This window comes from Typopeltis vanoorti, chromosome 17 (genome assembly GCF_054136105.1).
Source record: "Typopeltis vanoorti isolate ZY-2024b chromosome 17, IOZ_Tvanoo_1.0, whole genome shotgun sequence".
NCBI classification, from domain to species: Eukaryota; Metazoa; Arthropoda; class Arachnida; order Uropygi; family Thelyphonidae; genus Typopeltis; species Typopeltis vanoorti.
Genome location: NC_143565.1, coordinates 27,939,265 through 27,955,202, shown reverse-complemented (window position 1 = coordinate 27,955,202; position 15,938 = coordinate 27,939,265). Strand labels below are relative to the sequence as shown.

Genomic DNA, 15,938 nt, shown 5'->3' with positions numbered 1-15,938 from the left:
TCTGATCACCAAAAATTTATAATATTATTCAGTATAAAATTGATTATTGTATTATTAATTTGATTTTAATGAAGTTGGTTTGAAAAAAAAAAAAAAATGGTAGTGATAAAAATATTTATGCATTGTAACTCACCATAGAAGTCAGCAGAGCAGAGGAATCAGCAGAAGGATGTCGACTTGTCGGCGAATTACCGTCTAATATAACTTGCCCTCGCGTATAACTGGCACCCCTGATTTCACTTTACGAAAAAAGACATTAAAAGGTTTTGCATATATACCTCCCACACAAAAAACAACATGCTCTCCCCAACAGCCATTATATACTGTAGATGTAAGGGAAAAAAAAAATAGTGCTATTGTATCCCTGAATAAGGTACAGAGTCTTTTGCAGTCTGTGTAATATATTTCTCAACAAATTGTGCAATTAGAGACAGCTGGAATAAAAACTGCGCTAACTAATGAATCACATGTACCCCTCTCACAGAAACTAAGCTGTATAGGCAAGCAAAACCATATGGTGCACTTTCACCGGAAACACAGTATCTAACTAAAACTGTTGTCCAATTTTTCAATTACATGAAATAAATGTGTTTGATTGCATTTGAAATTCTCGATGTCATTATGACAGATCACGAAGGCTAACTTCAATTAAAATTCTACCACGAATTGAAACATGCCATATAATGCTTGTGTGAATTCCCCTTCCAGCTAAAACGCAAACAAGGCAATAAAAATCAACCATGGGATGAAACTTTGTGTGAGCTGAGCCCGCCGGTAATGAGAGGTTCTGTCGGAACGATAAACGACACCCCATCGTGAATGTCTTAAAACTAAGAAATATATAGTGAATGTTGTTATGACAGTTGTAGGTGTTATGGAATTCGGTTGAAGAGAATTAGCATTTCAACTCAAAAATTGTCAGTTCCATTTGTCTCTTGGTCGCTTGATCTTTTGTTAATACCACACCAATCGAATTCATGTCTTCATAGTTGCTCTCTCCTGTAAAACAAAATTTAGCTTGTACGTATTGTAACAATTAAAAAAAAAAAGATGGAATAATTTATAAGCGTATAAAAGGATATCATATGTAAATCATTGACGTGCTAGCAAAATTCTCAGGCGTGCCACCTCTGGCACGCGTGCCATGGTTTTGCCACCACTGTCCTAGGAGGATGATTTCTCTGTTAGGAAAGCAGGACCTAGAGAAAATCAGAGTTTAAACAGAGAAAGTTAAACAGCTCAGAGTGGGTAAAGAAAATCTTGACAGATCTTCAACTGATTATATCCAACAACTTATTCATTTTGATAATACCTCCCTCCCAGTTTTAAAATATTAAAATTTTTTAAAGAAACTGAAATATTAAATTTTTCCTATGTTCATACCATCTAAAAAGCATATAAGATTCTTTTAAATATATGGAGTATATTTTTGACTAACCAAAAATTAACAGATCTGTTCAGAATCTCAACAGGAAATAACATATTTGATTAGGACTGTCTGTGTGGTCTACTGTTTTCCTTGTTAACCTGAATGTGATTCAGCATATAAGATGTGACAGTTAAATTTTCAGAATGTACATGAAAAAACTATTTAAGAGAATGTTTTATGAGTAAAGAATGTGCCCTAATAATTGAGATTTAATTGGTCATTAAAATTTGAAACTTAAACATACCATTTTTACACACTGTCAAAGACTTAGTGGTTCCACCAGGGCTTATTAAACATCAAAAATATGTTAATAGATAACAGTTCTACAAATGTTGAAAAACAATTACAAGAAAATAAAGTCATGCTAACAAATAAAATGTAGTGTTGTGTGGTATCAGCTGTGTCTGCAGTTAATGATTGATGGTGAGTGTTAGGGAAGTTGAAGTCTATTATGTTAAAGGATTTAACAAGCAATTTCCATATGTCACTTAACTCACCATATTTCACTCTTTTGGGTGCACCATAAAATACTAGCCTTGCTATGTATACTTGTATAGAACCTAATAAGAGCATCATGAATCTCGCATTCAGAAAAGTCTAATGCCATATCTTTTTACTATTGTTTTGAGTGATGTGTTACGATCCTAGGAGGATTTTTATTTTTATTTATTTATGCCAGCCTGGTTGGCTGAGTGGTTAGAATATCCACTTTCCGGCCAAGAGTCTGCTGGTTCAAATTCAATCTGGAGGAGTGTGTTTGTCCTAGTAACTCTTTGTGGAAAGGACATCTGCAATCCTGCCACTTGTAGCAGACAGCTTCACTTCCAAAACCCAGTGAGATACTGGAGTGACTATACATTGTTAAAATGATATCACCTGAATAACTATTAATTCCAAATATAATTAACGATATTAGCAAGGTTATAGTTAAGGTAATTAGCTGTATTCTTTACTTCCATTTCTAAGCTTTTGCAGTAGCCTCCAGGACATTTTGTCATCTTCCTGATATTTATGACCTCTATTTTATTACCAAAGTTTTACCATGTTTAGCTACTTTCACATATTTCTAATATTTTTTTTGCTATATTCTCTGAATCGCCCCCATTGCTGACTTACGTGCTAGCAACTTTCTGTATGTTTTTTTTTTTTTTTCATGATTATCTCTTGAACTTCATAGGGTTCTGATTTTTCAGTGCTTGCATGTAACTTCACCTGTTAAACTTTTTTTTTTTTTTTCCTGTTGTGCCATGGGATCTCCGTGGTTTGGTTCTTGTTTCGAAACTCATTTTTTTCCTGAATAACATTTGTATATTGAGTAAGTTTACTTCTAATTCAAATCCCCAGTATACTCTGTCTTGTGTCCTGAACCAGCATAAAAATATCACTATGAAGAGTAGCACAGTCACTGAGATGTTTCTTGTGTTTTTTTTGCATGAATTTATGCTTACCTTTGTGTTGGAATATGATATTTGTAATAACTCGTCTATATCGAGAATAGAAATCCATCAGGTACTCACTGTTGTTATTGACACATTGCAATTTTCTCCAAATTTTCCCAAGTGCTTCTATTTGTATGGTATTCATTTCCTATTCTTTTAATTAGATTCCCAATAAGGATTTTTATGTAAGCCTTTTCTGCTTACTCAAAAAAAAAAAAAAATCTCCACTTCTTTCCAAGTAAAACCTTCTGTATGACCAGAATTATTTACATTATTAATTTTCTAAATTTCTATCAATTCATCAAAACTTTTAATATAGCATAGTTGCACTTTATTGGTTCCTTTCCAAAATCTCTTCATCTTTAATAAATAAAAAAAAAAAAAAAAAAAACTGCATGTATTAATACTATATTTAAGCAACCTTGTGCATGATGCTTATGTATGCTGCATTTTCTGTTGACTAAAGAAGTTATTATTTTTATTAGTCACCTCCAGCGAGTCCAAAGACTCACCGAGGGAGGGCATCTACTCTACAACTCTGCTTTCATCACTCACAATACACCAACGCCACCATCAACTATCGCCGACCACCACTAGTATTTCCACAGACAATGACAAACCCACGGCAAGATTTGAACCCGCAGCCTCTTAACTGGAGAGCAGACACGCTAACCACTAGGCCGGCCAGGCTGGCAAGTTATAGTGTAACTGTCATTATCAAACTCATACGTACCCCCAGGGTTTTACAGGATATCATTCCACTTAGATGTTGGTCTTCCTCTGGGTCTTTGTCCTACAATCCTGGCAAAACTTGTTTTGCTAACCTTTTCTCTCCTCCTATTCTGTTTAAGTGACCATACCAGCTGAGATTAGCTCTGCTCACTCATTCTTGAAGGCTAACAATTTCAGATTCCTTCCTGATATCCTTGTTTTTAATACGATTCTGCCATTGATACTATCGGTTCACTTCCTTAATCTTTCTCAGAACTCATAACTTCCAGTCATTGATCAAATGCTTTATTTCTAACCCAGTCTCAGATCCGTAAGTTAAAATTGGTTTGAACACTCTTTTGTATACATGTGCAGTAATCCCTCGATTAATGTGCCCCGATTGGTGTACTATTTTTTTCGATACCCAAATTTGATTAGTGAGGCTATATTCATCTTAAAAATAAATGTTACAGATTTAAAAAAATTTCTTTCTATATATTTTTTATGGCTAACTATTTTAAAAAATCATTCACCAGTATGAAATAATTTAGTTACCGATTTAAAACATTTTACCAAGTTATTTTTAATGGCATACTACACTACTTCCATGTACATTATGTTCCAAACTTTTACTACCAAAATTTATGTCATCTTCTATAGTATGCCCACAGATTCGAGACACTTCTGCCCATGTCACAAAAAGGAGAATCCATTCTGATAATAGGGTAATCAATCCATCTTCTGGAATGAGTTGTTTATTATTACATGTTGGAACATTAACTTCTCTTTTATGACATTGTAGTTTTTCAAGTGATGACTATTTTGCTTGTATAACAGTCGGGAAATTTTATCTATAAAGCATGTGATTTCGCATGTTGGCGACCAATTTGTACATCCTTCATTTCTTTCTCCCCTTCAGCAGAATCAACTATTCTTGGCACCAAGCCAAGCGAAGCTCTGTAAAGTGTGGAACGAATTATACTTTTTCCCATTGGTTATTATATTCGATTAATGTGCCTGTTTTAAAGAACGCATTAGGTGCATTAATCAAGGGATTGCTGTAGTTTAGTGTCGACTAAAATCTTTCCTGTTATGTATACAGTAAAACCCTGAAGTTACGTGGTAGATGGGACCAACAAAAAGTGCGTAAGTTGAATTTGCGTAACTCAGGGTATAATTTTGCATGTAATTTATACAGGGTGTTCGGGATAAATTTGACAGTTTCGTAAGGAAAAAGAAAATCTTCTTTGTATCTATTAAATTTAATGAATTGACAAAAAAACATTACAGGCAGAGTTAATTACAATACTATCAACAAGATTTACTCAAAATAACCACCATTAGCATCGATCACAGCTTCAATTCTGCTTCGGAACCTCGAACAAGCTGATGCTACAGTCTCCCTGGGAAGGGCCGCAAAAACTGTTTTAATTTTATCCATTAACTGGGCTTTTGTATTACTGGAAGTGCGATTGGTGTCTTTTTCAACTGCGTCCCATACAAAATAATCCATGGGGTTAAGGTCTGGGGAGTTTGGAGGCCAAACATTTGGACTGGTGAAGTCGTAGAAATTTTCAGACAACCATTTTTGACTTTTCCCAGAGGTGTGGCAAGGGGCCGAATCCTGCTGCCATACATACGGCCTACCATTGGCTACCCTTGTTATCCAGGGCTTGACTACAGTTAGCAACTCCACGAACAAAGCCCGAATTCCAATGCCAGGGTTCTTCAACACCTGTTCCTGCAGATTTGCGAGGAATTCTGCTGTACGAACGCAATCAGATCGTCTGCTAGGGATCTTTCTTCTTGCTACATCCTCGTAGTCACCATTGCAAGTCTCTAGTTCATGCCTGATTGTTTTTACTGTATTCAGGGAGCATTGGGCAGCAGTCGTAATATCCTTATTTTGATGGCGGGCACGAATCATCATGATACAAGTTATTCTCTTCCATGATTCAGGTGGGTTCCAGCTATCCATCCTTTCTGACATCTTGTATATGGATGAAGAAGGGTCCAAACTTTTAAATGAAGAGAAGTGTGTGTTAATACATGTAACTTACGGAAAAATATAATTAATTATAAATATGTCAAATTTATCCCGAACACCCTGTATATACAAACATACAATTGGGACCAAAGGTTTACAAAAACACCTATATTTTTTAAGAAATATAATCATAATTGTAGTTTTTCGTACATAAAAAAAAAAAAAAAATTATTTCGATGTCAATGGTTTCATAAAATCTAATAGATTCGCCTGACGGCATAATGTCTTTTTCTTGTCACGCAAAATTTCTTCATAGCAAGCTAATGATTTTTTTATTCCTTGCCTTGTGGCTAAAATTTGTTTCTCGTTAGAATCTATGTCCTCCAAAATCTGTAAACCTTTCTTTTATGATTGTTGTTACTGTGGATTCCTGTAGATCGAACTTCTTTGTTAGCTCACAAATTTTCATTCCGCCTTCAAAATCCTTAATAATGTTGAGTTTTGTTTCCAAAGTCAATGTTTTTCTTTTCTTGCTAGCTGTAGAAGAATCGGACTTGCTTCTTTTGGATGACATTATTATTTTTTATGTGATAAAATTTTTATCAAGAACATAACATTAAACAATCGCAAGGTTTGTAGACTATAAAAATTGTGTACGAATGGAGAACATGCGAAACACGTCAGTGCTTGTTCACAGCATGTGTGACACTGGCGAATGCAGCCGGCACCTGAAAGATACGACTAGTGGTGAGGCGTGAAGCGGGATGGGAATACGTACATATAAGAAACCATGTAACTCCAGATTTGCGTAAGTCGGGGGTATGACTGTACATTTATTTTCTTGACTTTCTTCCCTACCACTGTCTATATGGCCAAAACGTTTTACTTGTATTAGGTTCTCCATCCAAAATGCAGTTGTTTCCTACGTTCCTGCCTGTTTTCATAATCTTTGTATTTTTATTGTTGATTTATATACTAAAATTATTATTACAGTTATTCAATTTAGTTAAGGAATCCTGCAAATGTACTGGATTTATTTAAAAGGAGTAAATAATTTAGTAAATATCATCTGCATATAAAGAACAGAGATTAACATTTCCAGTTCTAATAGCAGGTTTAATAACACTTTTCTTCATAATGTGATCCGTATAGATGACAAATTGCCAGGAAAGGTTGGTCGATTGGTAGAGCCTCTGCTACTAATGGATCAGTTAAGTAAGTTTGAGCGCAGTTAGTAGTTGGAAGGGAACCAATCGTTCGATGCTGTTGGCACACTCTCCCTCAAAGAGTCTTTGGACTCCCTGGAGGTGTCAAATAATAATAATAAAATATAATGGGAAAATGTATACTTAAAAGGTGGGTTGGGTTATCAGTTATCCAGCTTCGACCTTTAAGTGACTCCTAGTTGAACTTACCTCTTTATTTTGCCATGAAAATGTCCTCATTATTGCCATGTCCAGTGTGCTTTATTCAAATTCTTATTGTGGCTCCTAAATTCTTTTCCACTTGTTCTGAGGTTCCTTCTCTTCCACTGTCATCAGTCCATATTTTCACCAATTTGAATATACGAAGGTGGTCTGAAAAGTTCTCAGCCTCGACCATAAATGACAACCTATCGGCAAGATTTTTTTTTTTTTTTCTAAGTTGGTACATCTGTCATAAGCATCCATGTGAAATTGCAAGTCATTCTATCAAGTAGTTTGTTTTATACAGATGTCTGAAGCAAAAGTGTTGTCTGTATCCCTTGAAATAGATAAAATTGAGTATTGTGCATTATAAAATTCTTTGTAAAAGAAGGTTTAATGCTAAACGAAATTCGTTCAAAGTTCATAAAAGTTTATGGACACTCTTCTCCTTCATTTGCGACAATTAAGAAATGGGCTGCTGAGTTTAAACATGGCCATACCAACCTTTAAGACGATTCACGTGAAGGACATCCAAAAAGTGTAACAACATCAGAAATCATTGATCAAATGAACAATATGGTATTGGATGACCGGCGAGTCAAAGTGCATGAAATTGCTGAGACTATAGGCATTTCAAAAGAACGTGTAATATATATTTTGCATGAAGAATTGCAAATGAAAAAGCTTTGCATAGGATGGGTGCCGCACTTTCTCACAGATGATCAAAAATGCACTCGCACGAAAATCTCTGAACAGTGCTTGGAGTGTTTTAATAAGAATAAAACTGATTTTTTGCATTGATTTATTACTATGGATGAGACTTGGATTCACCATTACACACCAGAATCCAAACATCCAAACAGCAGTCAACACAGTGGACAGAAGCTGGTTGTTTAGCACCAAAGAAGACAAAGTCGGTTCCATCAGCAGGAGAGGTCATGGCATCGGTGTTTTCGGATGCTAAAGGTATTTTGTTTATTAATTATCTTGAAAAGGATAAAACAATAACCGGGGAATATTATTTCGATCTTTTAACCAGACTAGACGAAAAAAGTTGTGAGAAAATACCCGGTTTGCAGAAGACAAAAATCATCTTTCATCAGGACAATGTACCTACATTGTCCTGATGTTTTGATGATGTGTTTTGGCAATGGGAAAAATAAAGGATCTGCATTATGAATTGTTGGAACATTCACCCTATTCCCCAGATTTGACTCCCTCTGACGTCTATTTCTTCCCCAAACTAAAACTCTTCCTCCCTGGTCAGCATTTTTCTTCGAATCAAGAGGTGATTGTAGCTGTAGAGAAGTATTTTGCAGCTCTTACTGAGAACCACTACAGGGACTGGAGCATCACTGGAATAAATGTATTAGTCTTAAGGGAGATTATGTTGAAAAATAAAAATAATTTTAAAATTATAAATTCATTGTTAGGCTGAGAACTTTTCAGACCACCCTCGTACGTCATGCAGTCAGTATCTTCTATATTTCAAAACCTGGCACTTCACATTCTTAAATTGCTGGTCTCCACTCATTGTTCACACCAACCTCTTCAAATGCTTCTAGAGCCATAACATTGGCTTTGTTTTCTATGCCCTCCTTTCTTCTCGTTAATGTTTTAGCAACATTGAACGCCCCATTCATAATGAACTGTCTAGCAGAGATAACTGATCAAATTTTAGTTCTTTTTTTTTTTTTTAAAGTACAATTACATGATTGAGTAGTACAAATGCCCATTTTGTAAATTTTGTTGAGTTCTGTTTTGAAAAAATTCAGCTCTGTGCAGTTGATCTTGAACCTTACGTTACTATTGCTGCAGATCACTTCTCAGATGTTCTCATTTTTTGCTGTGTTCCCAAGCAGACATCATCTGTTAACTTTATAATAATTCTTCTTCTCTGCATCAAATGAAACCATCTTAAGACTGAAGATAAATATTACTACTACTACTGTATTACTCTACACCTCCAAGGACTCACCGTGAGAGGGCATGCTACTCCATTCAACACATCTCACCTGTTCAATCTTCCAAATTGTCATATAGTTTTAATTTTTGTTAAAATCTCACAATAATAACTGTCACTTTATATGAACATCAAAATACATTTGTTGCTATATTAGTGATGGAACTTCACTCTTTGAGTAATGACATTGGAGTTATCCTTGGATGTGGTGATTATAATTGTGCCCATTACACAGAATCTCACATTTATCTTCTTACCTTTTGTTTATGTAATATATTTTAATATTACTAACATCTGCATTGTTACATTGTACATATGTTTCCTTAACTTATTCAGAGTTTCTTGAGCCATTATAATAGCTCAGTCCTCATGTCCTCCTTATCTTCAAGTCTAGCTTCTTCCTGGCTAACTGTTAACCATATACCGATCTCAAATCTTATGACACCAGCTAACAAAAACAATAAAATGGTCAGTTTTTTAAATCTGACCATTTTAAATCTTAAAATACTGTTTTTACATTTAAGTTGGACACTAAAAATATTCAGAAGTCTTTAATGATACCCAGAAGAAGGTACCCTCTCGTTCACTCATCTGCTCATATTTATTTCAGGTGCAGTCTCACACATAACCGGTTTGTCATCTACAGTTATTTTTATAGTTGCTGTCTCTGTGCAGTTTTAAGGTTCTTACAAATGGGCTTGTAAGGTATGCTGAGTTTTCTGCAGAAAGAAGTCATTCCACTGCATTGGATTTTGTTAAGTTTTAGTTAAAGATCACTGTACTGGATGTTAAGTTCTAGTTTAAGATCATAAAGGTTGGAGCAAATGATATGAGCTCTATTCAGCAAAGTTATGATAATGATGCCTATATTTTTGAGAAGGATGATGCTGTGTATAATGGCCAATGAAGGTAGGTTTATGATAAAAGTAGTCAGTACACCAAAAGGAGAGCAGAAGAGGAAGATGTTCAAGAAGACTAATTTTCCATCCTTTTCCTTCTCCAAAGTGATTGATATGGAGATGTAAGCTGATGATTTTGGTTAGGAATGTAGGTACAGCATCTTCAGGATTGAGGCCATATGGTGAAAATATGATACAATGATATGATATATTCCCCTCAAAATATTTGATTTATTAAAGTGTTATTAAACCTCTTGCTTCCACATGTTTCATTTGTTTTATTATGTCACAAGTGCCATTAAAAACTTGCCTTTTGTTAATGTTTTCTAGTATCATAAAATAATTTAAACTTAGGTTCATATTTTACAGAATTTTCATGTGTGTTTACACCATACCAAAATGAGCAGTAAACTGAAAGTTGTTTATCTTTTCAATATTAGCACGCAAATGGCAACAGCTACAGTCCAAACGTTATGCTGAAAAAAGAAAGTATGGATTTGTTGATGCTCAGAAGGAGGAAATGCCACCTGAGCATATACGGAAAATAATTAGGGATCATGGAGATATGAGCAGTAGGAAATATCGACACGACAAGAGAGTTTATTTAGGGTAACATGCACTTTTTTTCTTATTAATAAAATTAATAACTTTCTCTCAATATATAATATTCACTTTGTACATATTATTAATATCACATTCTCAACATGATCGTTATCTTCATTTTGTGGTATATATCTACAAGGGGTGATATTGTGATAATTTAATGTGTATATCATGACAAAACGCAGCAACTTTCTTTCAGGTTGTTCTATTATTTGTGAGGTCTGCTCTGGATTTCATCGGCTCTTACACCTAATTTTTCTAAAGCACTCCTGACTATATCAGCTTGGTCATCACCTTATCTTACTCTTCATCTGAGTCTTTTTCCTTCCAATTTTGCTTTATGCACTTGTTTGGCTAATTTTACATCACTCATTTTGTTTAAGTGATTGTACCGTTTTAGTTTAGCTCTGCTTATACATTTTTGAATATTAAGCTTTTTTTCCTGAAACTTCATTTAAAATGTGGTTCTGCTATGAACAGTCTCTTTGTGCCCCTGTTTTCCTTAGAATTCATAAATTTGGTGTCCATACATTCATGATTTGTTTTATTTCTCTCAACTTGATGTTTTGGAAGATTTCTTTTTGCATAAAATTTTATGCAATATAATATATATATATATATTATATTGCATAAAATGTATCAGCCTTCTTCAGGTACACAGGTAAAAAAGAAATAACCAGTAAAACATAGAGGAGTAAACATCATGGAAAGTTAGTGTATATATATTCAACGTTGAAACGTTGAAGTCTGCGCATTCAAAACTGTTCCCTCGTTGGCTTCGTTGTTGGGCATATACATGCATATAGCATCTCCCGTTGTTGAGATGTAGGGGGTTGAGAATGATTTCTTTTGATTCTATTATCTTTCTTTCTAATTCATCATGGCAGCAGAAAATGTTATTAGACTTGTCCCATAGAACTGTATGGCTAAGGTTTTCTTCATCGGAATCGGCCAAGAACAGAACATGACTAGACAAAGCACTGGCTCACGTTCTCCTGTAACTGACGTCTCTCTTATGTTCTTCAGTGCATAACTTGATCGATTTCTCTGTTTGGCCAAAGTATGGTATATATCACAGTTGCACCCAATCTGGTAAACACTGAGATATTTAAGGTTGTGATGTCTAGGTTTTGGACAGCTCACTAAGGAGCGGATTTTCGGAGAGGAGTAAATAAAGTTCTGATGTTGTATTTCCTAAGAACCTTGGCCAATTTGTGTAATATTTCACTCAGAAATATTACCTTTCACCCTATTGGTCTCTTCATTATTGTGAGTGGGTGGATTTAATAGGAATTTGTCAATTGATTTTTGTGAATAACCATTTAGTTGAAAAGTAGACCTGGGAAAATTGAGTTCTTTATTAAGTTCTGTCTCATCATCAAGAAGAGAGCAAGCACAATGTCCTAGTGTAGAAATGATTCCAAACTTTTGAGGAGGATAATGATGGGATTGACCATGGAGATATCTTTTGGTGTGGGTAGCTTTTCTGTAAATCGAGATTTTTAATTTCTCTGAGGAACGGGTTAGTTTGATGTCCAAAAAAGGAAGAGAACCATTAGCTTCAAACTCAGCTGTAAATTTTATGTTCTAGGAAGTTCAGGAGAGATTCACGGCCATGGCTCCAAATTGGGAAAATGTCATCTTTTCCAAATTCTCGGTTTTAAAGGATAAGAAGAGATGGTTTTAACTTCTAAATACAGACTACAGATGAAGCATTAACTTCGTCTGTAGGAACATTGGTAAATAAGGAGACTATATCAAAACTAGCCATAATTTCATCTTCCTTAATAATATCTTTTATACATGAAACAAAATCTGCAGAATTTTTAATAAAAGACAATGATTTACTGGAACATTTGAGATATTTTGGAAGGTTGTATGTTGGAGAATCAATTCCTTCTACAATAGGTCAAAGTGGGGTATTTTCCTTATGAATTTTAGGTAGTTCATATAATCGTGGAATAAGTGGATGGAGAGAACGAAGAGAAAGGCGTATGTTTCTAGGTAGTTCAGAGGTAGTTCTCAGGAGATTGTTGGTCCAGTTGTGGAGTTCGCTGGTGGGATCTCTCTCGAGGATCGAGTACGTGTCATTCTGTAACAATTCCATCAATGTTAAGAATAACTGTGGCATTGCCTTTATTCGCAGGAAGAATAATTATATTTTTGTTGTTTTGTAACTTCTTAATAGCCTGTCATTCCGATGAATAGATATTGTCTGTAGGGGGTTTGGCATTATTGATGATGAAAATGGATATTATTATTTAGGAAGATGAAATCATGGCTAGTTTTGATATAGTCTTCTTATTTGCACTGTTCCTATGGACAAAGTTCTTGTATTACTCAAAGATAAATTATCTAAAAAGATCATGGCCTTACTTACTCATTGCATCCACTCAGAATACTTTAAGTTTCAGGACACCATCTATAAACAAAATTATGGCCTTGCAATGGGTAATCCGTTGTCACCTGTACTTGCGAACATCTATTTAGAAGATCTGGAAGTTCAAGCCATCTCTTCTTATCCTTTAAAACCAAGAATTTGGAAAAGATATATTGATGACATTTTCCTGATTTGGAGCCATGGCCTTGAATCTCTCCTGAACTTCCTAGAACATCTAAATAATCAACATCTGAACATAAAATTTATGGCTGAGTTTGAAGCTAATGGTTCTCTTCCTTTTTTGGACATCAAACTAACCCTTTCCTCAGAGAAATTAAAAATTTCGATTTACAGAAAAGCTACCCACACCAACAGATATCTCCACAGTCAATCCCATCATTATCCTCCTCAAAAGTTTGGAATCATTTCTACACTCTGGCCTAATGTGAGTAACGTGTAAGCAGTGAGTGTCTGTGAAGTTTAATTTTGCATGTGAGTAAGTCTTTGTCTTTTCATTATCATAAGTCTAAATTTTGCTAATTTTTATTTTAAAGATTTAATTTGGTCCAATGGAGAAAAAAAAAACCACCAAAGAAATGCAATTTTAGATCACTTAGCAAAAGGAGAGGGATCTATGGCAATTGGTAAACATTTTAATTTAGGCGAATCTACTATCTATAAGAGCAATTAAAAAGAATGAGCCCGAAATAAAATCTGTCATTTCTGGCACAAAACTAAGTGCAAATTATCATCATACTCGAGAGATGATTTATTAATTAGAAAAAATGGAACGATGCTCGTAATTTGGATTGAAGAATTAACTCAAAGAAGAATTCCTATAAGTGGTTATTTAATTAAACAAATGGCACTTCAGTTTTACGAACAAATGAAGCAATTGGAGCCATCTACTTCTGCTTCCCAGGCTGATAAAGCATTTTTGGCTAGAAAAGGATGGCTAACCGGATTTTTAAAAAGGAATGCACATCAAGGGAAGTTAGCTAAAATGATTGAAGATGGTTGATATTGTCCTGATCAAGTGTCGCTTCCAAAACAGGATTGTTTTGGAAGAAAATGCCTAGTCAAACTTACATTGCAAAGTTGAGAAAAAAGCAAGTGGGTTTAAAGCGAATCGAGTAACGTTGTTACTTTGTAGCAATGCATCAGGGGATCGAATGTTGAAACCCCTCCTAGTAAATCGATCTCTAAGACCACGTGCTCTACAAAGCAGAGATCTAAAACAGCTGCCGGTACATTGAATGGCTAATACAAAGGCCTGGATAACAACTGCTGTATTTACTGAATGGTTCAATAACTGCTTTATCCCAGAAGTGGAAACATATATGAAGCAAAGAACTCTTGATTTTAAAGTTTTATTAATTTGACAATGAACCAAGTCATCCAATTCTGCAGGTAGTGTTTTTTCCATCCAATACAACAAGCATTATTCAGCCATTAGATCAAGGCATAATTGCTATTTTTAAAAAATATTACCTTAAGCACACTTTTCAATTTATATTGGATAAACTAGAAAATGAATCATTAACAGCAACTGACGTTTAGAAAAATTTTTCTATTTTGGACTGCTTAAAATCATGTTGCATCTGCTATCGCTGAAATAAGACCACAAACTTGAAATGCCCTGCTGGAAAGCAGCTTGGCCTGGATGTGCTGCAAACAGTGCAACCATTTAAACATCTATATTATCAGCTGAAATCATTACTTTGGCATATGAAATTGGTGGAGAAAGTTTTGATACATTTAGCCAGAATGATGTAGATGAATTTGCTTGTGGATAATGCCTTAAGTGATGATGATATTATTGGATATCGAATAACTTTAGATATCGTCAAAGATCCAGAAAATGATAGTTAAGTGGAAGAAAAACCTGTCCCCTGACTGCAAATATAATTCGAGAAGGTCTTGAACTGTGCAATAAATTGGAAAATCATTTTCTTGTTAATGATACAAATTCTGAACGAGCCTTTAAATTCCAACGTGAGCTAAAGAACTGTAAGTCTGGATATCGTGAGCTGTATAAAAAGTAAAAATCATCATTGCAAAGTTTAATCACTGATTACATTGTCAGAAGAAAAAAATCTGCACAGAATGAGGTTGAAGCTAATTCTGTTTGCAAAGAACCATTGCCTTTAACATACAGATCTGATGCACTGACTATCTCTTCTGGTGATGAAAGTGATTTCGCACCAGTTTGCAAATGTTGCCGAATATTGTCTAATAGTGACGATAATTCTGATGAAAAAAATGTAAAAAAATTGTCACTTTTCAATAAAATTATATGAATAAAGCTTTAAAGCAAACTTAGGCATTCTTATTTTCCTGAATTTTTATAAATTTTTATAAAAAAGAGACTGTATATTGGTTGGTATGTGTAGGCTTGTGGTAGACAGTGGAGGATAGACTGCTTGGGGAAAGATCTGGGACCAGTATATCCAGGAAAGGAAGTGAGTTTTGATTTTTAATTTCAATAGTACATTGTATGCGCTCATGCTGTTTGTTCAGGTAGCTGAGAATGGTGTTTAAAGTTTAGCGGCCATGTGGACATATAACAAAAACATCATCGACATAACATTTCTGCCCATTTCACAAATGTCACAATCAGGGACATAATTCTCTTACAGAACAAATTTCCACCTGATATTGTGGCTCTCTTTGCTCACGTGCTGTGTTCCAGTTACTTTGCATGGCAAAATAATTTTTTCCTACCAAAAGAAGACACAGCCATGGGATCACCACTATCCTTCCCCAATTGCTAACTTTTACATGGAGGCTTTTGAGCAATGTGCTCTAGATTCCTTTACTTTAAAACCTAGAGTTTGGCTTAGATACGTGAAAATGTTTTCATTGTCTGACAATGGTGTAATGACACTATTACTTTCCTTTATCAAGGAGGGAATGAAACAAATCTTCTTAGGACATGAGTCATGTCTGAAATTAATCAACAGAGATATATTCAATGCTTTCATACATTCTCCAAGAATGCACAGTGATGTATCATCAAGAATACCATACTTAATATCAAGCCTAATCAACATCTATTATGCCTCCAATTCATTTATTTATGGTCCTTCTAATATTTCTTTTCCCTCTGGTGTTGTACAGC

The 15,938-nt window shown here is 34.8% G+C and overlaps 1 protein-coding gene across 1 annotated transcript in view; it reads left to right on the top strand.

Moving 5' to 3' along the window:
• Nucleotides 1-15,938, top strand: part of Prp8 (pre-mRNA processing factor 8) — a 411,861-nt gene that overhangs the window by 17,352 nt on the left and 378,571 nt on the right. The window contains exon 3 of the mRNA XM_090407427.1: nt 10,275-10,443. Coding sequence (XP_090263553.1) covers nt 10,275-10,443 — 169 coding nt within the window. The remainder of the gene's footprint in view (nt 1-10,274; nt 10,444-15,938) is intronic.